Source organism: Ranitomeya variabilis, chromosome 4 (assembly GCF_051348905.1).
Source record: "Ranitomeya variabilis isolate aRanVar5 chromosome 4, aRanVar5.hap1, whole genome shotgun sequence".
Lineage (NCBI taxonomy): Eukaryota > Metazoa > Chordata > Amphibia > Anura > Dendrobatidae > Ranitomeya > Ranitomeya variabilis.
In genome coordinates, this window is record NC_135235.1 from 291,083,080 (window position 1) to 291,109,228 (window position 26,149).

The 26,149-nt window shown below is 48.0% G+C and overlaps 1 protein-coding gene across 2 annotated transcripts; it reads right to left on the reverse strand.

Moving 5' to 3' along the window:
* Positions 1–4,143: 4,143 nt before the first annotated feature.
* Positions 4,144–22,526, reverse strand: LOC143768847 (uncharacterized). 2 transcript variants are annotated; one of them, XM_077257471.1, is made up of 6 exons: positions 22,358–22,526; positions 7,460–7,513; positions 7,305–7,379; positions 6,955–7,143; positions 6,654–6,813; positions 4,144–5,861 (listed from the first exon to the last, which is right to left on the reverse strand). In XM_077257471.1, exons 4-6 carry the CDS (start codon positions 7,025–7,027, stop codon positions 4,904–4,906), a joined length of 1,191 nt encoding a protein of 396 aa, XP_077113586.1. In that variant the 5' UTR covers positions 7,028–7,143; positions 7,305–7,379; positions 7,460–7,513; positions 22,358–22,526; the 3' UTR covers positions 4,144–4,903. The 2 variants fall into 2 exon arrangements, with proteins under 2 accessions (XP_077113586.1, XP_077113587.1); XM_077257472.1 differs by lacking the exon at positions 22,358–22,526 and adding an exon at positions 8,406–8,448.
* Between the last annotated feature and the right edge of the window lie 3,623 nt (positions 22,527–26,149).

The following is a 26,149-nucleotide window of genomic DNA, read 5'->3' on the forward strand; positions in this document are numbered from 1 at the left end:
TAACTACCCCTATAAGAGGAATATACAGGCCTGCCTTACCTCCAGTGAGGAACCCCAAAAGATGATAGTAGGCCCCCACAGATATTGACGGTGAGTTCAGAGGAAATGACATACGTAGGATGAACAGCAGATTTAGCACAGTGAGGTCCGCTTACTAGATAGCAGAAGGACAGGAAAGAGTTACTTCACGGTCGACCTAAAAATCACTATTCAAAAACACCATCCAGAAATTACTTTAAACTCCAGTGACAACTCATGCCACTGGAGTAGTAATTTTCTGTCCACAAGAGCTTCCAGCACTGAAGAGTCACATTGCAGATAGCTGGACAAAAATAGCAAAACAAGAAACAAAATTCAACTTAGCTGAACTGGAACTTGAGGCAGGTGAATGCAACAGAATGCTACTAGCACATTGTTGGCCGGCATGTGACTAACAGCCAAGCAGCCTTAAATAGGAAACTCCCCAAGAGGGTGGCGACAGGTAATCAGAGATGGAGGAAGGCACATAAGAGACACTACCATAACAGACCACCGGGGGAGCCCACAAACCGAATTCACAACAGAGACCCTACCGAATCTTCTCCCGCAACACCCTCTGCCACAAGGTGTTGCCTGGTTCCAACCCAGTCAGCTTTCTGTCTAACTTCCTGCCTGACCCCCAGTTTTACCAGTATGTGGAGAGTGGCCTAATGAATAGAACCCTTAGCTCCCCCTGGAGGCCCGGCGGTGAAATGTATTGGTGTCTGTGATACCTGATCAGATGAACTCCTTCAGTGCCATCGGACGTACCACAGCTCCCCTTAGTGGCGGAGCCACAGTACTGCAACGACCAGGACTCTGGGGCGCTGCACTCCCCCCCGGTTAAATCCAGTACTCCGGGACTGGGAAGAAAACAACAATACAGTTTAGCAAAAAGACATACAATTTTGTTGAGTGCAATAACAATAAGTATATTTAAACAGAGCTTCCCTTTATGGGAGGTGAGGACACTTGAACGTTACAAACATGGTTAAATATCATAGCAACATGCTATAAGTAACTTCTCTTACCCAACCGGGTATTCTACTTAATACAAATTCTCGAACAATAATTTAACATTGCCTTTAAGGACGTACACTCTGAATCCGCTAAAGACCTTCTTATAATCACATTATAAGGTAATTTAACTTTTACATTCTCCTTCTTTAAATCTGCAGGACCGCCTGTCCTAACGGCGCCAGACCTACTGCCTCTCCTTTCTTACAGGACCGCTCCTTTCAGCCCGAGCCTTCTGTCTTTTCAACTACTATACACAGTATAGAACATAACATTTCTTTCAGTTTAGGATCAATGAGCCCTTTCTTCAAGGCTCCTAAGAGGACTTACTAACTAACCCCATACGGGTTCACTCTCTCTGTCCTCATCTTTCTATCAACATTATCAAACATTTTCCACAATTAACTTGTTAAATACACATAACTTTTTCATATAAACATTATCATCACTTTCTTTCGTCAAAACATTATTGCTATCTATCGATCTTAAAGCAATACCATTCTTTAAGTGCAACAAGTGAACATCCCCTTTAAGAGGGGACCAAGTCTCTATGAGGTAGCATATCTTCTCAAGCTACCAGTCCATACTCAGCAAAGGCTCCGGTGTGGTATCTTCACAAAGAGTCTCTTGTTAAGTAAAACCAGTAGGAAGCACCTTTAAGAAGGTGCAAACCAAACTATTTACAGAGTGTTTGTATCATGCACTGTTCATGATTGCAGCAGTTCTTGATAACAGGGGAAAGATAGAAAAAGTAAACAAAACAATAGGGATCCCGGGTCAACAAAGGGATCCCTTTAAGAATAACTCTAGATGGGTTTTAGCAGCAAAACAGCAGGAAACAAACAGTTAACTATTTACAGTTTCAGGTTTCCGAGGTTTAGTTGGACGGCTTCCAGGGCTGCACCTGGCACTTAACCCTTCTTGGCCTGGGAAAAGTGAGGTCCACGGTTACTCCCAGTGCTGGACAAACGCCGTTAATCCGTCTTTCATGTACAGTTAAATCATGCGCAGCGATGGAGGTCTGCGCAGCTTGAGTATGGGCATTTGCTGCAGCAGAGGTAGCGGCTGCTGCAAGATCAGTCACTGGAACAGAGTCAGCAGCTGTGGCACTAGCAGTCACTGGAGTGGTGTCGGTCGTCAGGGCAGGGTCGTCCTTCATACCTGCTTCAGATGCGGTCCCTCCGGTGCCGATCTGCTCCGTCTCCGCTGGGGTCTGGAACACCAGTTGCAGGGCCTCGCGCTGCGGCGTTGTCATCTCTGCTCGCAGCATCTCGCTTTCCGGCAGGGCCTTGCTTTCCAGCTTCGGAGCGCTGGGACTTCTTTCCTGCTCCGGACCAGATGAGGCTGCCGACAGATGTCTGGTGAGGCTCCTGATGATGGCCTTCTTCCACCCGGCCTCAGTGCTCAGCTGCGTCCGCCGGGGTTGGTCGCTGAGCTCGTCCACTCCGGCCTGCAGGAATTCAGCATCAGCGGTGGAGGCCTGGTTGCGGTGCCCCTCCGGGTGGCTGGGGGAGTCCTCTGCTCCGACCCCACACTCCGGCTCCGGGTGGCTCGCCATGGCGTCCTCCATGTCGCTCACTTCTTCCTGGTCCTTTTCCCGCTCTCTCCTTCGTGGGCGGTTTCGCTTTCGTTGTCTCCGCCCCCCATTGAGGATCAGTAGGCGGATCTCGGCTGCTGACGGACACGTCCTCAAGGGGCTGAAATATTTAGACTGGGCGGCCATTGTCTTTCGCGCTCTCCAGCTTGTCTACGCCCACTCCACGCCCTTCTTCTTCTCCTGCGCTCTCCTTAGCGCTGTAATGGCGGCGGTTTTGGCGGGAACTTCTGGCGGCAAGTGGCAATACACAGTCTTTGCAATAAGTCACAGTCCAAGCACAATAAATCACAGTTCCAAGGCACACATGACCTGATTCTTCAGGCTTAAGTAGATCCTGTTCGTGACGCCAAGTTGTAGCGCCCCCACTGCCGCAGGGCCGAGGGGTACCCGGTACCGGGCCTGAGTCTCTCTTCTGGGGTTGTCACGGTGGCTAGGCCCGGTCCGTGACCCTGCTGAGGGGCGTACAGTGATAGTTGTGGGTAGATGATGGTGGTGGTGATGCTGTAGTGGTGCGGTGCAGTAAATAACGAGGACACCAAGTTGCAGTCTCTTTACTTCTTTACTGAAGATCTCTGGGTCCTCAGTCCGGAGTCCAGATAACCAGGCTGTGCAAGTCCGGCCGGTCCAATGGCACCTCCAGAGTTCTCTTAGCAGGTGGAAATCTGTGCCTTCCTTCTAGCGCTATGTGTTGCGGTCCTTCCCTGCTGTGCTTACGGAAAGTCCCCACAACTGTTGTGTCCGTTTCTTAAGTTCCCTCACAACTCGATTAGATGACGTTCTGCTAATTCTCCGTCCCTCCCTGATGTTGCGGTTGGAACGGCACCCGTTTGACGGGTAGGCTCGGAGCTCTTCCGGGACCCTAGAGTCGCCCCTCTCCACTAGTTGCCCCCCAAGACTGCATAGGTGATTTAGGTGAGACAGCCCGCCTTAGACTGACTGTCCTGCCGCTGTTTAGAGCATTGCTTGAAGCTGAATATTGTAATACTCCCTCGGCGTTCCGGCCGCCGGTTGTGCGCCTCAGTAGGATGTTGCCTCGGTCTTACAGCACTAGCCCTACTGGTATTCTCCTTCTTGCTTTGATCTCGTTTCTCACTCAGCACAATCTATCTCGCTTCCAATCCCTTCTTGGGCACCGCCGCTATACTGAGCAGGCACGGTCCCGTTACTTTCTCTCAAGTTGCCAAGTCTCTGTCAGGATCCCACCCCTGACAGAGACCCTACCGAATCTTCTCCCGCAACACCCTCTGCCACAAGGTGTTGCCTGGTTCCAACCCAGTCAGCTTTCTGTCTAACTTCCTGCCTGACCCCCAGTTTTACCAGTATGTGGAGAGTGGCCTAATGAATAGAACCCTTAGCTCCCCCTGGAGGCCCGGCGGTGAAATGTATTGGTGTCTGTGATACCTGATCAGATGAACTCCTTCAGTGCCATCGGACGTACCACAGCTCCCCTTAGTGGCGGAGCCACAGTACTGCAACGACCAGGACTCTGGGGCGCTGCAAAAGCACAGCACAGCGTTGACGCGGTGTGCTCTGCTTTTACTTTACGGCCGTAACTCAGTGTCACTCATTGCGGGAAGATGACGGCGAGGGACGTGGCAGACACCGGAATCTAAGTATATACTGTTTATATTTTTTACATTTACAATGGTAACCAGGGTAAACATCGGGTTACTAAGCGGCCCTGCGCTTAGTAACCCGATATTTACCCTGGTTACCAGTGAAGACATCGCTGTTTACCCTGGTTACCAGTGAAGACATCGCTGAATCGGTGTCACACACGCCGATCCAGCGATGACAGCGGGTGATCAGCGACCAAAAAAAGGTCCTGATCATTCGCAGCGACCAACGATCTCCCAGCAGGGGCATGATCGTAGGTCGCTGTCACGCATTAAGATTTCGTTAACGATATCGTTGCTACGTCATAAAAATCAACGATATTGTTAACGATATCGTTATGTGTAACGGTACCAGTACAGTAGGATTTGAAAATTGATATATTTTTTTAACCTATTTGTGTTTGTAACAACTCATAGTACAATGAGAGACAGGCCAAAAAAATTAAAACAAACTGCATAAAAATCTGTCATACATTGCAGATATGAGGTGTTGCAAACACAAGATTTGTGTACGGCGCACGGTGTGAGTTGGTGCAAACTTTATTTTAGACCAAGAACTCCAATATGGTTAACCAAATAACAATTTATTAGGGGTGATAGGGGTGACACAAAACGAAAAATGGGGAAAGGTTCTAAGGGGTGGGAACTTCCGCAATTAATTGAGATTGATATCCCCCAGTTTGGGAGTGGGTGGAGGGGGGGAGGAGGAGGAACCACCATACTGAAGAATGCTTGATGGTATGCCAACGTCTGACCACCCTGTGGTCGACGGTGGCGAGAATGCCAACGCAGGAGGGGAGGGAGGAGGCACGACCAGTGTCCTTCGCACTCTGGGCTGGCTCTGGCTACTCCTGCTCCGGCTAGACCCCTGCCGAGAGCTTGGTGCAGGTATTGGAGCAGCCAGAGCCGGTGTAGCGGGTGATGTTCTTGCCCGTTTTCTCCTCTCTCCCTCTGGTTGTTGTTCCGCCTGCCGTCTGTGGGTCCTTGAAGGCGTGGCAGGAGCAGGACTTTGCGGCTCTGTTCTATGGTGTCGGCGGCGGCAGTGGCCCTCGGCACGCGGAGTTCGGTGTGGCTGCTCTGCAGCAGGAGTCGGAGTCATGCTAGCCAGCGATGGTACTACGGGCATTGTAGTTGCTGACTGCATGACCCGATCCTGCTGCAGAGCAGTCACGTACGCATTGTTGCAGGCCTGCATCACCGAAATCTGGAGTTCCGGCGTAAGATGTTCCACCATGCCCTTCGCAATGGCACTAAAGAAATGTTTTGCCGGCCTCGAGAGCTCGGATTCCATATTTTCAAGGCGCCGGTCGATATTGGACAGAGCAGTGTCCATTCTATCGCCCAGCGCCTTGAAACAATTCTGGAATACCGTGCTCAAATGGAAAAATTCGGGCAGTAGCGGCCTGTCCGAGGCCCACTGACGCTGTCGGGAAAACCCGAAGGAAGGAGCGCCAGTGGCCTCGACCAGGGGAACATCTGATGGACCGGCTGCCGGTTCTCCAGATGGTGGTGCAAGCCTACTGTCGCTGTGGGATGGCTGTGACGGTCCAGATGGCAATTCACGAAGGACCGCTCCAGAGGGACGAACAGGCTCGAGGGTGCTGCTGTGTGTTCTGTGAAAACATAAGGAAAACATTAGTATACAAAACATAACATTTCACATTCGCCACCTCCTGTGTGTAATAAAAAGTTAACATTGCATCACACACTGTAAAATTAAAATTTTACATAATTGTAAAGGGTCAGTTCCGTCTGTCAGTCTTAACGGTATTATTTGCTGATTGTTACGGCCAGCTGCCTGTCATGGCTGACGCGACCAATCAGCGCCGGGCACAGTCCTCCTTACTCCCCGCAGTGAATGCCTGTCGCCCGCATACTCCCCTCTGTCATGGATAAACACCGGCGGTAACCGTTGCCGCCGTTAAGATGTAACCAAATTTTTACTATTGACACTGCCGATGACGCATCAATATTAAAAATTGAAAAAATTTTGTGTTAAAAAATTAACAAGCTATACTCAACCATGTTTGCCGTTTGTAACGGCCGCCATGGTTTACGCTTATCGTCGGAACTGTCATGACGTCACGGACATGTGACCGAGACGTCATCACAGGTCCTGCGATCAGACCAACCCTGGGTACAGAACCTGCCGTGGACTACAAGGTCTCCCGTGTCAATTATTTTAACGTTATAGGAAACTGTGATAAACCTGGATGTGCAATATACTACGCCACAATGACATATTGCAAGTGGCTGGCCAATATACTATGTGTCTGTGTGCTGTATACTACGTCACTGGCCAATGTAATAAAAATGGATGGGCAATAAACTACGTGGCTGGGGAATAGACTACGTGAATATGCATGTTGGACAGTACACGATGTGTGGGAATAGGTAATACTTACTGTCGGCGGCCAAGGGCCGGTCTCAGGAACTGCAGAATCCTGTTGTACTTGTATGGTATTGACCTTGCCGCTGCAGCACCACTACGAGCCTCTCCCTCCTTCCGCAGGCCCCGATTGAAACGGTCCTTCATGGAGCGCCATCTGGTCTTCAATTTTTTGACTGTGGAAAAGGCAAACAATTAGTTTGAGAGAAACTTTTATTGATAACACAACCGTGTGCGATGATACAAAAGTAGAACACATTACAGACGGTTGTGTATCCTGGCCTGAAGGTTCAGAGCGGCATCTTGGCAATACTTACCAAATTTAGTTTGGTCAGTGGGTGAAGCGCTGTCAAAGCCATCCCACAGCGATTTGGCCACCTCAGTCCACATACGTTTCAAAACCACCTGGTCCGCGTGCCGGGGGTCACGGGGGTCCCACAACGGGCCTGGATTGATGCTACCATGACATCAACATCAATGCCCTCTTCTTGGTCCCGTTGTGAAACCTAGATTGATAGGAAAACATAAATTTTTGCAATATAAATACAAATTGGTCTCCTTGGTCTCCCTCCCTTCTCCCCCCCCCCCCCCCTCCAATAAAAAAAATAAAAAAAATAAATAATGATAAAAAAAAAATTGGGACTACGTTCTTTTAAAAAATACTTACTCGCCGTCTTGCCACCACAGCTTGGCCCTGAGGTCGCTGCTCCTGCTGGCTATGTTCCTCCTCACTTGAAGAAGCCTGGAAAATAGTTTTAAAAAATTGAGTGACACGTCTCCAAATGACACCGAATAGTAAGCAACAGTAGATCATGTACTCACCGGACTCCCCTGCGGTGTCGTGTGGCTCGAGTCACTTGCCATTGCGATGAAATTCTAAAATGAAAAAAAATATATATATTTACTATACACAATACAGAGTCACATATTGGAAAATATCCAAAATCCAGAAATCCATACATTAACATTACAACCACAACGAACAGTGCACTCACAGTACAATGCCAACTGAACAAGCGCTGAGCAAACAACACCGCCATACATTGAAAGAAAAAACAATGGCAGAGACGACACAATGCCAGAGTATAGCAAAAGCATAATACCAGTCCCAGGAAAGATAACAAAACAAATAAACAACAGACCCTATGTACTACACAAAAAAGACAAATAATTTTTTTGCACAATTTTATAACATTGATTTCCAAAAAGGCCCAAGAAAAGGCAAACCATACCGCCATACATTACAATATAAAAAAATAACAAAATAAAAACAGTACGGCTACATATGAAGCCCTAAAATTCTTCAGAACCTGATTATTCAAGAAAATATTTATATAAAAAAAAAAAAACACAGTGGAACCACCGCATGCACAGAACAACCCAAAATAAAGAGCACAATACATTTCAGAAAAAAAAAACCAACCCAAACAAAAAAAAAAAAAAGTCAATCCTGGATACACCACCATACTTTACAATAAAACCACCTAGGCCGGAGACAATGAAACGCCATCATATAACGCCAGAAATATACATCACAACCAGAATAAAAAAACACCACAACAAAAATGGAAAAGAAAAGTCAATCCTGGAAAGACCACCATACTTTACAATAAAATCAACAAGGTCAGAGACAATGAACGCCATACATCACAACCAGAATAAAAATACACCAATGTCCATTACACAACCACAGTGCAGAACTACATACACAACTTGCAATACAATTTAAAATAAAACATTAAAATGCCCAGAATCATTCTATACTTACATGTCTTGAAAGCAGATGATGAGCTCTGGTAGGTCTGGTCTCTGTGGTATGCTGTAGCCAAAGTGACAAACAATGCAAACTTTATTTTTATATATGGGGGATGTTTTTTTTCACTGTCTAGACACAGTCTAGACATTTTTTGTGTAATTTTAATTAACAACGCATGCGTCGCACAACGCACGTACGACGCACGCACTTGCGTCTCGTGCGTTGTCAATTGGTTTCAATGGGGATTGTAACGCAATTACGACGCACGGGCGACGCAAGTGCGACGCACGCGTTTTTACGACGCTACAAAAATGCAACATGTAGCGTCGACCGCGCCCCGCCAGGTGCGGCCAAACGACGCATGCGTCGTGCGTTGTCCAAAAACGCATGACAACGCATGTACATGCGCCCCCAATGTTAAAGATAGGGGCGCATGACGCATGCGTCGTTATGCATCGACGACGCTGCGTCGCAAGATGCAAATGTGAACGTAGCCTAAGGCTACGTTCACACTTGCGGTGTGCGCCGCAGCGTCGGGCGCCGCCGCATGCGTCATGCGCCCCTATATTTAACATGGGGGCGCATGGACATGCGTCGCACTTGCGTTTTGCGCCGCATGCGTCCCTGCGGCGCCCGCGTCTGGGCGCAGAGGACGCAGCAAGTTGCATTTTTGCTGCGTCAAAAATCAATGAAAAAAAGGACGCATGCGGCGCAAAACGCAGCGTTGTGCATGCGTTTTGCTGCGTTTTTGTTTGCGTTGTGCGTTGCGGCGCCGACGCTGCGGCGCACAACGCAAATGTGAACGTAGCCTAAGAGAGTGTGTGTCAATCGCCCTAATGTCCTGGTCTGGAAAAATGAGGGGTCTATATTACTCAAGCTCAAAAATGGACCATTCATGGTGAGTTGGGAAGGGTGAAGGTGTTCTGAGATATATTGGCAACTATAAGGGTAGGTGCCCATGTAACGTGGCGCAGGATGGTAGCCATGGACTAAATAAACATTTTTCATGAAAATGTACAAATGCTTTTTTTTTTTTAGACTTGTTCTCAGTTTCTAGTTTTGAAGTGACTTTGAGGGGCCTACAGTTGTGCTTGAAAATTTGTGAAACCTTCAGAAAAGTCCATATTTCTGCATAAACTTAACCTAAAACTAGCCCAGATTTTCTCACAAGTCCTAAAAATAGACAAAGAGAACTAAAACAAACAAATGAGTCAATAATATTAGACTTTGACATTTCTTAAATGAGGAAAATGATTCAGTGTCGCATCTGTGAGTAGAAAAAGTATGCGCACCTTTAAGACTAATTCAGACATGCGTGCACAGGTCTGAGATTTGACCGCTAATGCATGGACTGGTCATGGGTCTCGAGTGTGACAGCTTCATGTATTTCTTTAAGACTGATCAGCTCTGGTCAACTCCTCTATTGGTGTCTTAGGCTTAGTTGTGAAGTGCTCCAAAGTGGTGATGTAGCGCCCCCACTGCCGCAGGGCCGAGGGGTACCCGGTACCGGGCCTCTGAGTCTCTGTCCTGGGGTTGTCACGGTGGCTAGACTCGGTCCGTGACCCTGCTGAGGGGCGCCCAATGAAAGGTGTGGGTCGTGATGATGTTATGGTGCGGTGCAGGTCGCAGTAAATAACGAGGGCACCAGGTTGCAGTCTCTTTACCTCTTTACTGAAGGCTTCAGGATCCTCAGTCCGGAATACGGTTAACCGGGCTGCGCAAGTCTGGCCGGTCCGATGGCACCTCCAGAGTTCCCTTTGCAGGTGGAAATCTGTGCCTACCTTCTAGCGCTTGTGTGTTGTGGTCCTCCCCTGCTGTGCTTACGGGATAGTCCCCACAACTGTTGTGTCTGTTTCTGAAGTTCCCTCACAACTCGATTATGATGTTCTTCTTCGTCCCCCAGATGATATGGCTAGGATGCACCCGTATGACGGGTAGGCTCGGAGCTCTTCCTGGACCCTAGTGTCGCCCCTCTCCTGTTGTTGTCCCCTATGTCTTCTTAGGTGATTTGGGTGAGACAGCCCGCCTATAACTGACTGTCCTGCCGTAGGTTTGAAGTTAAGCCTGGAGCTCTATACTTCCTCGGCGTTCCGGCCACCGGCTGCGCGCCTCAGTAGGATGTTGCCTCGTCTTACAGCACTAAATATAAGAAAACTGACTGAACAACAATATAATCTGAACTGGTGCATAACCAAAAAAAGTCATATAGCAAATAGATCAATGGCTGCACTCAAAATTTACTGTGCTAAGACAAGGAAATGTGCAATATATGAAATGTGAATAGCATAATGGCTAGGGAAATTTATGAAAAAACACATGAGATTCTTAGCACAATATTTGGCCAAACGTTGTGAGCCCATCCACCAAACGTCAAGGTAATCTCAGATCGGATGGGTAACTGAGCTGACTGCCTAGTGTGAACACTTACCTATGGCTAATAACATGGTAAAGCCTGCTTATATAGGGAGCACGACTCCTACTGGTGTTTCTCCTTGTTGCGTTGATCTCGTTTCTCACTCAGCACAATAAACCTCGCTTCTTGTCCTTTCTTAGGGTACCGCCGCGATCAGGTGCAGGCACGGTCCCGTAACGTTCTCTCTGTTCGCTAGGCCTCTGTCAGGATCCCACCCCTGACAGGGACCCCCTGAATCTTCCCCTGCAACACCCTCTGCCACAGGATGTTGCCTGGTTCCAACCCAGTCAGCTTTCTCACTAACTTCCTCTCTAACCCCCAGTTTTACCAGATTGTGAGGAGTGGCCTAATACATAGTGCCCTTAGCTCCCCCTGGAGGCCAGACTGTGAAGTGTATTGGTGTCTGTGATACCTGGTCAGGTGAACTCCTTCAGTGCCATCAGACGTACCATAGCCCCCCTTAGCGGCGGAGCATCAGTACTGCAACGACCAGGACTCTGGGGCGCTGCAGTGACCCTAGGGAGCCTTAATTCATAGGGCCTGGGAAGCTCAGTTGAATTTCGGCACATTTGCACAAGCACTTCACTATTTCTTACTCTTTGAGCACAAACTTTTTCCAGGCTTTTTTGGCCACGATGGGGAATTTTTTAAATTCCCGGTCAAAGGCCCGGTTAGTATGGGGGCAGTGTGGGTCCATCGGGTTCAGCACACCTGACCACCTCTCTCTTGAGAAGACCAACCAGCGACGGCTCCTAGCTTTGCTTGGGTGGGAGTCCAGGCAGATTATAGGAGCGTGACTGGATCTCCCTTGGTTTCAGCTAGGGTAGGCTGCTAGTCCCTGACCCTCACTGTGGCCTCTGGCTCGGAGGGACGGGGAATCGGTCTTTGGGGCCTTTCTCTTGTTGGAGAGTGTTACATAGTTACATAGGTTGACAAAAAACCAAGGTGCATCAAATTCTAAATTTCTCCTCCACTAATTAGACGTTTTGTCACTATCCGCATCCCACTACACTTTTTTTGTGGCACCTTTGGTGACTTTTTTAAGCGCATCGGGAGAAGAGAGCACAATCTCGGGATTTAAAAAAAAGAAAATTGGTGTATTAGTCTGACTCAAGTCGTCCATACACAGTAGACTAAAGTGATAAGAACTGGGCTGATACTGACTGGATCAGTGGATAATCCTGACTAAGGATCCAACATTACCAATTTGATCCTTTTCTTCTCGTAAAGGTAAGCCGTCGCCAGAGAAGTTTGGAAGCGGCGCTATCAGAGAGAAGACAAGATTGAGTGATCCTATGTAACGAGAAGTCAGGAGAGAATGCTGGTGGCTGACTGATCGAACCATGGTGTATTGTGCCCCTAATAATGCAGTACATACAGAAACTAAACTGGATTGTTTTTCCCGGAACTTGATCAGTATCTGCAAGGCTTCCGCACTATGGAGCTTCCTCATTGTTGCCCGAGTCTATTTAACTTTCCACAATGGTCCGCAAAAATCAAACAACGAAGGAGGAAGCAACGTTCCCCAAACAAAGACATTCGGGAACCGCATCAACTTTACAAGGACTGTCTCAAAAACTAGTAGGAAAGGAGAAGACAACTATTTTTAACAAAATGGAGAAGTATATCTCCCAACCCTGGACCCCCACAGCTCATACCTCCCATGACTACCCCCTCCTATCGCTCCCTATCTAATATGAACTGCCGCAATCTTAGCAACATAAAACCCGTGCCCCTGACGCCCAACACCCTGCTCCCTCTCTCTGGAGCACTCTGGAATGCCCGCTCAATCTGCAATTGCCCGCTCAATCTGCAATAAGCTTCATGTGATTCATGACCTTTTTCTCTCTCACAATCTTGCCTTCCTCGGCCTCACAGAAGCATGGCTAACACCCTCTGACACCGCCTCCCCTGCTGCGCTGTGTTAAAGCGGCCTCCACTTCACCCACACCCTTCGTCCCGGCAACAGACATGGTGGAGGAGTGGGCCTTCTCCTTTCTTCTAACTGCACCTTTAACACAATCCCACCTCTACCCTCCCTTATCCTCCCCTCTTTTGAAGTCCACTCTGTCCACATCTACTCTCCCTCCAACCTCCAAGTGGCCGTCATATACCGACCTCCAGGCCCAGCCACTGCCTTTATTGACTAATTCTCCACCTGGCTTCTTTACTTTCTCTCTGCTGACATTCCCACCATCATCATGGGTGACTTCAACATCCCCACTGAAACCCCTCAGTCAACAGCCTCCAAACTTCTGTCCCTTACTTCATCTTTTGGACTTACTCAGTGGTCCTCCGCAGCCACCCACACAGACGGACACACCCTAGACCTGGTCTTCACCCATCTCTGCTCTCTATCTAACTTCACCACCTCCCCTCTCCCTCTATCCGACCACCATCTGCTCACTTTCTAATCCCTGTCCTCCTCACCGGTCACCCATGTCCAGCAACATGCGCACCCCCGCAGAAACCTTGCACACCTAGACTCCCACACACTCTCTGACTCTATCCTAACACTAGCATCCATATCCTCACTCCACAACACATACACTGCCACTGCTTTCTACAATGCCACTCTTTCATCAGCTATTGACACGGCCGCCCCTCTCGTTCATGGCAGGGTGCGACGTATCAATAGACAACCATGGCACAATAACACCACTAAAAAGCTTCGTCAACTGTCCAGGGTTGCAGAGCGGCATTGGAAGAAAACACATTCGCAAGACGACTTCACTGCATTCAAACAGGCAACACTCGCTTTTAAATCTGCTCTCACCTCTGCTAAACAGGCAGGGCAGTTTCTAGCCCAAAAATGACACAGGGCGAGAGTAGGAAATTTCTCCCCCCCCCCCCCCCCCCCCGGCACCGAAAATAATAAACATTATTTTTGTGGGCTTGAGTAATAAATAGAGAGCAGGCTTGTATCTTCCCTTTTTTTAATAAATTATAATTTGCCTTTAACTTATATAGAACTTGGGGAAAAGGGACAAGTATGCTAATTATTAACGGTGAGAACAAAGTTGTAGGTAAATAATATCTATTAATTATTTTGGAAACAGATCCTAAAAATTGTAGGTTGCAGATTTATGAGAAACTGACTCTTCTAGATTTAGCCGCTGCAAAAGCATTAATAGCTTCCGAATAATTCAGCTTTTCTGCCAGTTCATTTTCTAATTCCAGGTCACATTTACTAATCTCTTCTAAAAGGAGATTGGCGAGACTTTCCCCAGATGTATCAGTAGCAGGACGATAGCCAATAAAATGTTCCTTTATTGCTACGTGATCATCATCTATATCAACAAATCTTAAGGTGTATGACAACTGTTCAGTGTGACCTGCATCTTGTGTGCAGTCCAACATTATTGAAAAATACTTAGATCTTTTGGCTTTTTCTAGAATACATTTCTTCACCTGAGAGGCCATCAAGCAGATAATTTCATTTTGAATTAAATTTCCACAGTAATGTGTATGGATTTCCTGGGAAGTAATTCGTTTTAAATGATCTCTCATTACTGGTTCAAATTTTCCAAGAAGCTCTATAAGCCCAAGGAAATGTCCATTATTTGGTGTAAACAATGTATTTGACGATCCTCGAAAAGCTAAATTATTGGTTGCCAGGTATACAGTTACTGCCATAACTCTTTCCAACACTTCTCGCCTGGGTGAGGATGCCACCAGACTGCCAAAGATGAGGTAAGTCAGCTGGGCCCCCTCCCGGGTTTCATGCTGTGGGGCATGCCAAATCAGCATGCCCCAAGGGTGGTTGGGGGGGGGGCAGGTGTGGGGGTCCCCATCCAAAAAAAAAGGCTAGCCCAACCCATCCCATCCCTCAGACCCCCTCACCTGTTCAGTGTGTCAGTGCCCTCTGCCCTCTGAGTCTGAGCGCGCTCAGACTGCTAAATGGGGCTGCTGGGAAGGGAAGGACTAATCCATAGGCAGGGGGTGGGCATTTTTGCTATACTGCTACCACTGTCAGACTAGACTGCAGCCTGTCCTGTCCAGCATTGAAATTGGCAACAGCCAGGCAGCCTAGTCTGACAGTGATAGTGTGTGTGCTTAGCTCTTTGATCACTGTCTCAGGGAGCGCCCGTGCTCAGCCGAGAGCGCGGCGCCCCTGCTATCAGTGTGGGAGTGGCCGAGCTGCCTCATCCTGGCTGTTCATTCTCGCTGTTCATCCAGCGCGGAGCGGAGGTGAGTCATACCTCCCAACTTTTGAAGATGGGAAAGAGGGACAAAGTTTGCGGCGCGCTTTGCGCGCCGCGGCAAATTTTAGGCCACGCCTCTGACCACACCCATTCATAATTAGTCACACCCATATCCACATCCCAACCACACCCATTTAGCACTGCCGATCACACTGTTTCATATACAATAATTATAAACAAAAAAATATGGCCACACAGTGCCCCATACTGTATAATGGCCACACATGATGCTCCATACTGTATAATGAACACACATGACGCTCCATACTGTATAATGGCCACACATGATGCTCCATACTGTATAATGAACACACATGATGCTCCATACTGTATGACCGCACATGATGCTCCATACTGTATAATGACCGCACATGATGCTCCATACTGTATAATGACCCCACATGATGCTCCATACTGTATAATGGCCGCACATGATGCTCCATACTGTATAATGAACACACATGATGCTCCATACTGTATGACCGCAAATGATGCTCCATACTGTATAATGACCGCACATGATGCTCCAGACTGTATAATGACCGCACATGATGCTCCATACTGTATAATGACCCCACATGATGCTCCATACTGTATAATGACCGCACATGATGCTCCATACTGTATAATGACCGCACATGATGCTCCATACTGTATGACCGCAAATGATGCTCCATACTGTATAATGACCCCACATGATGCTCCATACTGTATAATGACCGCACATGATGCTCCATACTGTATAATGACCGCACATGATGCTCCATACTGTATAATGACCGCACATGATGCTCCATACTGTACAATGACCGCACATGATGCTCCATATTGTATAATGACCGCACATGATGCTCCATACTGTATAATGACCGCACATGATGCTCCATACTGTATAATGGCCACACATAATGCTCCATACTGTATAATGACCGCACATGATGCTCCATACTGTATAATGACCGCACATGATGCTCCATATTGTATAATGACCACACATGATGCTCCATACTGTATAATGACATACAGGCACGCAGCTCACACACAGGCACGCAGCTCACACGCACGCAGCTCACAAACACATGCAGCTTTGACACAAATGCATCACACACGCAGCCATCACACACACACGCAGCCATCACACACACACACACGCAGCCATCACACACACACACACGCAGCCATCACACACACACACGCAGCCATCACACACACATGCAGCCATCACACACACACGCAGACATCACACACGCAGCCATCACACACACACACACACGCAGCCATCACACACACACGCAGCCATCACACACACGCAGCCATCACACACACACAGCCATCACACACACACAGCCATCACACACACACAGCCATCACACACACACAGCCATCACACACACACAGCCATCACACACACGCAGCCATCACACACACACAGCCATCACACACACACGCAGCCATCACACACACGCAGCCATCACACACACGCAGCCATCACACACACGCAGCCATCACACACACGCAGCCATCACACACACACACGCAGCCATCACACACACACGCAGCCATCACACACACAGCCATCACACACACACACGCAGCCATCACACACACACACACACGCGCAGCCATCACACATGCAGCCATCACACACACACGCAGCCATCACACACACACACGCAGCCATCACACACACACACGCAGCCATCACACACACACGCAGCCATCACACACACACACGCAGCCATCACACACACACACACGCAGCCATCACACACACACACACGCAGCCATCACACACACACAGCCATCACACACACACACGCAGCCATCACACACACGCAGCCATCACACACACACACACGCAGCCATCACACACACACAGCCATCACACACACACACCCAGCCATCACACACACACACACGCAGCCATCACACACATCACACACACACAATCTCCTCTGTGATGCAGGGGCGGCTGATGTCCATGTGCAGCTCTCTGCTGAAGTCTTCAGTCTCCTGCTCACAGCTCTGCACTATCCCGGCACCTCCCCCGTCTCTCCTTCTCTGCCGGGATAGCAGCTAAGAGCAGAAGCCGGAGCTCCGTGCACACACAGCCAGAGGTAGTGAATCGCTGACCTTTCTTCTTGATTGCTGCAGGCTCTCTCCTTCAGCGTGGCAGCGCCGCACAGGGGGCGGGAGGGGGGGGGGGTGTTGCGCGGGCGGTCAGGAGGCAGCTTTTATATAAAAAAAAAAAAAAACAGGCTCTCTCTACGTCCCGGAAGTGGGCGGGGCTTCACCGGCGGCCGCAAATTCGGGATTTTAAATGCCCGAAGCGGGACAGCGGGACCCCGGTGCCAAAGCGGGACTGTCCCGCTGAAATCGGGACGGTTGGGAGGTATGGGTGAGTGGCGGCGCCGAGGTGGCCGCAACCATTATGTGCGGTGCGGTGCGGGGGGGGGGGCGCGGCGACGCGAGGCGATGATCTGACCGCTCACTCAGCTGTCAGATTTGCAGCTGAGTTCGGGCAGGGCGCGCCCGCGCTCAGCACTGAGCGCGGCATCCGCGCCCCTGACAGCCCTTAAACAGCAGCAGCAGCGGGCAGGGGACCACCGGGGCCCGAGGCCTCTCCTGCGCCCCCCGGCCCCACGGCGCCCCGTGTGGCCGCCCTGCCCGCCCTGTTGAAGAAACGGCCCTGTAAACAGGCCTACTTTACAAGCCTCTTATCTTCCCTATCCTACAACCCCAAACAGTTATTCAAAACCTTTAACTCCCTCCTCCGCCCCCCTGCCCCCTCCAACCTCCCTCATCTCTGCTGAGGACTTTGCCACACACTTTAAAAATAAGATCGACCAAACAAGACAAGTCTTCATTGTTCAACAACCACAACCCCTTTGTATACCAGACCGATGCCCAAACCCCATAACTTCCCTCTCCAAGATCACTGAAGGGGGGCTTAATTGTCTCCTCTCCAAATCGCACCTTTCCACCTGTGCGCTTGACCCCATCCCATCCCACCTCCTCCCCAACCTCACCACCACACTTATCCTATCCCTAACCCACCTCTTCAATCTATCACTAACTTCTGGCACCTTCCCTTCTGCTTTCAAACATGCCACAATCACTCCTATCCTTAAAAAGCCAACCCTCGACCCAACAGCTATGTCCAGCTATCGCCCAATATCGCTGCTCCCATTCGCTTCCAATCTCCTGGAGCAGCACATCCACGCTGAACTTTCCTCCCACCTCTCATCTAACTTGCTCTTTGACAATCTACAATCTGGTTTCTGCCCCCATCACTCAACTGAGACAGCCCTGACCAAAATTACTAATGACCTACTTACAGCCAAAGCTAACGGACAATACTCTGTACTCCTCCTTCTAGACCTGTCCTCTGCTTTCAACACAGTTGACCACTGCCTCCTACTACAGATCCTCTCCTCCTTTGGCATCAAAGACCTCGCCCTATCCTGGATCTCCTCATACCTTTCCAACTGCACATTCAGCGACTCCCACTCCCACACTACCTCCTCATCCCACCCTCTCTCTGTTGGAGTCCCCAAGGCTCTGTTCTAGGACCCCTGCTCTTCTCAATCTACACACTTGGCCTGGGAAACTCATAAAGTCCCATGGATTCCAGTACCACCTTTATGCTGATGACACTCAGATCTACCTTTCTGGCCCAGACGTCACCTCTCTGCTGTCCAGAATCCCGGAGTGTCTATCAGCCATATCCTCCTTCTTCTCCTCTCGCTTCCTCAAACTCAATGTGAACAAATCTGAACTCATCATCTTTCCTCCATCCCATAGATCTTCCTTACCTGACCTATCTATTGCAATTAACGACATCACGCTTTCCCCCATAACAGAAGTCCGCTGCCTCGGAGTAACCCTTGACTCTGCCCTGTCCTTCAAACAGCAAAACATGGCAGAGATGCTTACCTGCCTAGGCCTCCAAACAAATGCACTATCAGGATGCAGTGGACCCATGTGGTGGAAAAAACACAGGTGCAGCATAACCGATGAGGCAGCCACTCACAACCTACCAAACTAATGGAGGGGGTGGCTGCTTGGCACATTGCTGCACAAAAAAGACTTGTATGTGGCGCTGTTCACACAATGGAGATGCACAGCATCCAGGCAGGCCTAGTAGTGACACCCTTCTATTAGATCAGGCGGGCCTGCCCAGCGCTATCCAAATGCACCCCATGTGAACAGACACCACAGTTTACAAGAGAAAAATGGGCCCAACTGCACCCCGGAAAAAAGTGCAAAAAACACATAAAAATTTTTATTTATGTGAGGTATTAGTTGATATTTTGGCCAAAATAAAGAAGCTCATGACCCACGTCAAGGGTCCCCACGCTCATGAGTCCTAACTCTAAAATAGCTAAAAGCACAAAAAGAGGATTCAGAGATCCTCCAAAAATGAGAAAAAACAGCAAAACATGGCAGAGATGCTTACCTGCCTAGGCCTCCAAACAAATGCACTATCAGGATGCAGTGGACCCATGTGGTGGAAAAAACACAGGTGCAGCATAACCGATGAGGCAGCCACTCACAACCTACCAAACTAATGGAGGGGGTGGCTGCTTGGCACATTGCTGCACAAAAAAGACTTGTATGTGGCGCTGTTCACACAATGGAGATGCACAGCATCCAGGCAGGCCTAGTAGTGACACCCTTCTATTAGATCAGGCGGGCCTGCCCAGCGCTATCCAAATGCGCCCCATGTGAACAGACACCACAGTTTACAAGAGAAAAATGGGCCCAACTGCACCCCGGAAAAAAGTGCAAAAAACACATAAAAATTTTTATTTATGTGAGGTATTAGTTGATATTTTGGCCAAAATAAAGAAGCTCATGACCCACGTCAAGGGTCCCCACGCTCATGAGTCCTAACTCTAAAATAGCTAAAAGCACAAAAAGAGGATTCAGAGATCCTCCAAAAATGAGAAAAAACAGCAAAACATGGCAGAGATGCTTACCTGCCTAGGCCTCCAAACAAATGCACTATCAGGATGCAGTGGACCCATGTGGTGGAAAAAACACAGGTGCAGCATAACCGATGAGGCAGCCACTCACAACCTACCAAACTAATGGAGGGGGTGGCTGCTTGGCACATTGCTGCACAAAAAAGACTTGTATGTGGCGCTGTTCACACAATGGAGATGCACAGCATCCAGGCAGGCCTAGTAGTGACACCCTTCTATTAGATCAGGCGGGCCTGCCCAGCGCTATCCAAATGCGCCCCATGTGAACAGACACCACAGTTTACAAGAGAAAAATGGGCCCAACTGCACCCCGGAAAAAAGTGCAAAAAACACATAAAAATTTTTATTTATGTGAGGTATTAGTTGATATTTTGGCCAAAATAAAGAAGCTCATGACCCACGTCAAGGGTCCCCACGCTCATGAGTCCTAACTCTAAAATAGCTAAAAGCACAAAAAGAGGATTCAGAGATCCTCCAAAAATGAGAAAAAACAGCAAAACATGGCAGAGATGCTTACCTGCCTAGGCCTCCAAACAAATGCACTATCAGGATGCAGTGGACCCATGTGGTGGAAAAAACACAGGTGCAGCATAACCGATGAGGCAGCCACTCACAACCTACCAAACTAATGGAGGGGGTGGCTGCTTGGCACATTGCTGCACAAAAAAGACTTGTATGTGGCGCTGTTCACACAATGGAGATGCACAGCATCCAGGCAGGCCTAGTAGTGACACCCTTCTATTAGATCAGGCGGGCCTGCCCAGCGCTATCCAAATGCGCCCCATGTGAACAGACACCACAGTTTACAAGAGAAAAATGGGCCCAACTGCACCCCGGAAAAAAGTGCAAAAAACACATAAAAATTTTTATTTATGTGAGGTATTAGTTGATATTTTGGCCAAAATAAAGAAGCTCATGACCCACGTCAAGGGTCCCCACGCTCATGAGTCCTAACTCTAAAATAGCTAAAAGCACAAAAAGAGGATTCAGAGATCCTCCAAAAATGAGAAAAAAACAGCAAAACATGGCAGAGATGCTTTATCAACTAATACCTCACATAAATAAAAAAAAATTTATTTTGTGTTTTTTCCACCACATGGGTCCACTGCATCCTGATAGTGCATTTGTTTGGAGGCCTAGGCAGGTAAGCATCTCTGCCATGTTTTGCTGTTTTTTCTCATTTTTGGAGGATCTCTGAATCCTCTTTTTGTGCTTTTAGCTATTTTAGAGTTAGGACTCATGAGCGTGGGGACCCTTGACGTGGGTCATGAGCTTCTTTATTTTGGCCAAAATATCAACTAATACCTCACATAAATAAAAAATTTTATGTGTTTTTTGCACTTTTTTCCGGGGTGCAGTTGGGCCCATTTTTCTCTTGTAAACTGTGGTGTCTGTTCACATGGGGTGCATTTGGATAGCGCTGGGCAGGCCCGCCTGATCTAATAGAAGGGTGTCACTACTAGGCCTGCCTGGATGCTGTGCATCTCCATTGTGTGAACAGCGCCACATACAAGTCTTTTTTGTGCAGCAATGTGCCAAGCAGCCACCCCCTCCATTAGTTTGGTAGGTTGTGAGTGGCTGCCTCATCGGTTATGCTGCACCTGTGTTTTTTCCACCACATGGGTCCACTGCATCCTGATAGTGCATTTGTTTGGAGGCCTAGGCAGGTAAGCATCTCTGCCATGTTTTGCTGTTTTTTCTCATTTTTGGAGGATCTCTGAATCCTCTTTTTGTGCTTTTACCTGTCCTTCAAACCGCACATCCAACCTCTTTCCACCTCCTGTCGCCTCCAGCTCAAAAATATCTCCAGAATCTGTCCTTTCCTCAACCGTCAATCTACTAAAATGCTTGTGCATGCCCTCATCATCTCCCGCCTTGACTACTGCAACTTCCTTTTCTGCGGCCTCCCTGCTAACACCCTTGCACCTCTCCAGTCCATCCTTAACTCTGCTGCCTGACTAATTCATCTCTCTCCTCGCTACTCCTCCGCTTCCCCTCTCTGCAAATCTCTTCACTGGCTCCTACAACCCTCAACCTACTGTCTCCATCCCCACCATCCTGTAGAATGTAAGCTTGCAAGGGCAGGGTCCTCGCCCCTCTGTATCACTCTGAAATTGTTAGTTTGCTTACTGTAAGTGATATCTGTAATTTGTATGTTACCCCTTCTCATGTACAGCACCATGGAATCAATGGTGCTATATAAATAAATAATAATAATAATAATATTTATTATCAGGATCGAGTAATACAGTCACATGCACTACAAATATTGAGGGCCAATATGAAGAACACTGGCGAACACAGACAGAAAAGGGACCCTTAGCAAAAACACTGTATCAACATAATGCACAATACTACCTGCTTCGGAGATAGTAGTGGTCCCCTTATCTCTTGGGCCCCTGTGCTGGCCACACAGGTTAGTTGCACCAGTGATATGTCCTCTCTGATAAAGAACACCTTGGAGAGGAAATGGGGAGTGTCACGAAGGGAGTAACTACATTACAGGACATTCATACACCAGTTCTACAACAAATCTTGGCAACAGTATCACACTCCCAAAAAAACCCTTAGAATCCAAAATAGATAGGAAGAATTAAAAATAGAGTTGGGCGAGGTGCGAACTGAACATCCTGATCATTAGAGGTGACATGATCAAGGTGAGGGGAAAATTAAAGAGGAGACACATAGTGGGGGAGTTCATTGAGAAGTGTAAAGAAATAACTTACATTTTATGCAGATTCAAAAAGAGAATGGTTGGTCATGGGCAAAAATAATAGATCTTGAAGACAGATACAGGAGAGCTAACATTAGAAGAGTGCGATTTTTGGGAGAAGGTGGAGAGGCATGATTGAGAAGCATTTTTAACAAAAAACTTTTGAAAAAGATTTTTAGTGGAGAACACCCTGTACCCAGAAAGAAATACCCCATTGGAAGTAATACAGGAGCTAAAATAATAACAGTCCTTAGCTCCAGAGATTGAATACTAAGGAAAGACCGAAACATCCAAGTTCCAGTATATAACTGTCACGCACAGTGTAGGACAGACTAAGTGCAACACAAAGGGATAAGGGGAAGGGGGGCCCAACACTTGGAATGCGGGTAGTGGAGACCCCTAGACAGATCTAACCTCACCCTGTCTGTCCTATCGTCCCTATACACCTATCGCCGAGCAGGATACCTAATCCCTGCCTGACCCTGGCAATAAGCCCTGCACCGGGAAGGACAGAAGGAGCGCTAGTCAATCCTCACTACCGCTAAAGACAACTGGGATAGACAAACGAAACAATGGAACTGTTCTGTCCTCACTAAATGAGACAGGCCCAAGTAGCTATCCAGTCAGCTAAACCGCTATACCGGGGTCCAATAAGGAGACTGTGGTTGAGTCTGTGCTTTATTAAACGTAGTGGTATATTGATGCGGTGAAACTGTGAACAATGATATACATAGAATCAGTGCATGGTAGGGAACAAATACATACTACACATGATAAACGTTATGCATTACATTTAGAAGGCTAGTAACTGAACTAGGAGTGCAACTGGTTAAGCTAGGCTAATATAGAGCAGAAATATCTACAGAGAGCATAAAGACATACCGGCAATGCAATCGCAAGGGGGATGAAGTGTAAGCTTCTTTCCTGGAAGGCAAACTGGAAGTGAAATGATAATGGAGGGAAATGTAGGCTGAGCTACCATAATGCATTGCAAAGGAGGAGGAGAATCAGACATAAAAAATACATAACAGAAAAATACAACTGTCAACATGACTCTGACCGCTAGAGGGAGCCAAAGCACTACAAATAAAGGTATGAATATATCAAGTCCTGTATACTGGCTGAGAAACTGCAAATTATGCAAACAGATAATTGGAGGTAACAAATTAGATGGCGGAGACAGAACTCTCCCCGTCTGACATCAACGGATGTCACTACTCCTTTCTTCCGAAGGCAACAATAGGACCAGTTCAGATACCGGTCTGGAAAATGTCTTAGGTTCATTCCCTTTGGTCATCCTTAGTTCAACTTTGCGGACGTTGCCGTCCTTGCTCGGGAATGTTGTGGTAACTAGACCAAGTGGCCACTGGTTCCGGTGAATTTGACAGTCTTTCACAAGAACAAGGTCACCTACGTTAAGATTAGGTTTAGTAGATTGCCACTTCGTACGTGGCTGCAGGGTAGACAAATATTGTTTGCGCCACCTGTCCCAGAAAGTATTTGCAAGACTTTGTACCTGTCTCCATTGGCGCTTGTAGAGGTCCTTAGCGTCGAATCCTCCTGGAGGGGCACTGGACAGTCCCGTTTTCTGGGTAAGTAGAGTAGCTGGAGTCAATAGCAAGGGCTCCTCAGGGTCGTTAGGAACTGGAACCAGGGGTCTTGCGTTAATTATAGCTGCAGCTTCTGCCATGAAGGTGATGAGGCTTTCATGGGTGAGCCTCGCTGCTCCTTCTTGAAGAAGAGTGGAGTCAAGAATTCTCCGTACTAGACCAATCATTCGCTCCCAAGATCCTCCCATATGTGAAGAATGAGGTGGGTTGAATGACCATGTGCAACTTTGGTCACTGAGGAACCTCTCAAGACTCAGAGTCTTATAGTCTAGATTTGAAGGTATTCCCAATTCCTTTGCTGCACCGACGAAGTTGGTACCTCTGTCTGAGCGTATGTGCTTGATAGGACCACGGATGGCAATAAAGCGTCTTAAGGCATTGATGAAGCTTGACGTGTCGAGGGACTCAATGACCTCTATGTGGACGGCTCTGATTGACATGCAAGTGAACATGACTGCCCAACGTTTACTATTGGCTTGGCCGCCTCTAGTACGACGTGTAGCAACTGACCAAGGCCCAAACACATCGAGACCAACGCTGGTAAAGGGAGGGTCTGGGCTGAGTCTATCTGCTGGTAGGCCAGCCATCTTTTGAGTTTGAGTCGAACCACGAAGCTTACGGCAGATAATACATTTGTAGATGACACTACTGATGAGTCTCTTTGCACCGACGATCCACACACCGGCAGACCTGATGGCTCCTTCCGTAAATAGTCTTCCTTGGTGCTTGACCAGATTGTGGTAATGTTGTACGATTAGGTAGGCAACATGACATTTTCCGGGAAGTATAAGAGGGAATTTCTCCACAAACTCCATCTCAGCTTCTTTGAGTCGGCCTCCTACTCTCAGTAGGCCACTGTTGTCGATGAATGGGTCGAGTTTTTTCAATACGCTGCTCACTGGTATTGGAGCTTTGTTGATAAGACATTGGATTTCTGCAAAGTAGGTTTCTCTTTGAACAGTGAGGATGATGTGATTTCTAGAGAACCCTAAGTCGGAGGTAACATAGGTATTTTTACAAAGATGCCAACCTTTACATTTTTCTGTGCCACAAGTTCTGGTGGTCTTGAATGAGCGAGCTATATAAGTCAGGCAGGTAATAGCTCGAGTAAGTGACTTCCAACTTGAGAATCTGTCGAACCTGCAAGATCCAAGCTGGATAACAGAGGTCATTGTATGAAGTGTAGACACCTGAGGGCGGATTTCAGCATCTGAGTCCTCTCCTACTAGTTCAAAGGTGTCTGGAAAACATTCCTCAATGTACAATAGTTTTGGTCCTGACAGCCACGTTGTGCTTCCTAGTCGACTTGCGTCAACTGCTCTAGTTGCATGATCTGCAGGATTCTGGTCTGTGGGTATGTAATGCCACTGCTTTGGATGAACTGATCTCCTGATTCGTAGCACTCTGTTATTGACATAAACGTAGAATCGCCTTGTTTTGTTGTGGATATATCCCAGGACTACTTTGCTGTCTGAGTAGAACTTGGCCTGTGTCAGGTCGATATCCATTTCGGATGTGATGAACTCTGCTAACTCAATGGCTAGGACTGCGGCACAAAGCTCTAACCTGGGTATAGTGTGCTCTGGTTGTGGTGCGAGTTTGGCCTTCCCCATAATGAAACCAATGTGGCACTGACCTTTGGAGTCTACAGTTCTCAGGTAGGCAACAGCGGCAATCGCTTTGACAGAAGCATCTGCAAATACGTACAGTCTTTGGCTTTGTATTTCAGTAGATGGCACAGGGGCATATGGTCTTGGCACATTCAGGTTGGAGAGTGCCGCTAACGAGTTCTTCCACTCTTCCCACTGGATCCTCTTATCAGGTGGC

Bases quoted from the DNA above. Each gene is read 5' to 3' on its own strand.
- LOC143768847 (XM_077257471.1), bottom strand. From the start codon at position 7,027: ATGTGGACTGAGGTGGCCAAATCGCTGTGGGATGGCTTTGACAGCGCT. The intron at 6,814-6,954 runs GTAAGTATTGCC...CCTTTTCCACAG, and splicing joins CACTGACCAAACTAAATTTG to TCAAAAAATTGAAGACCAGA. The intron at 5,862-6,653 runs GTAAGTATTACC...ATGTTTTCACAG, and splicing joins CCGGCCCTTGGCCGCCGACA to AACACACAGCAGCACCCTCG.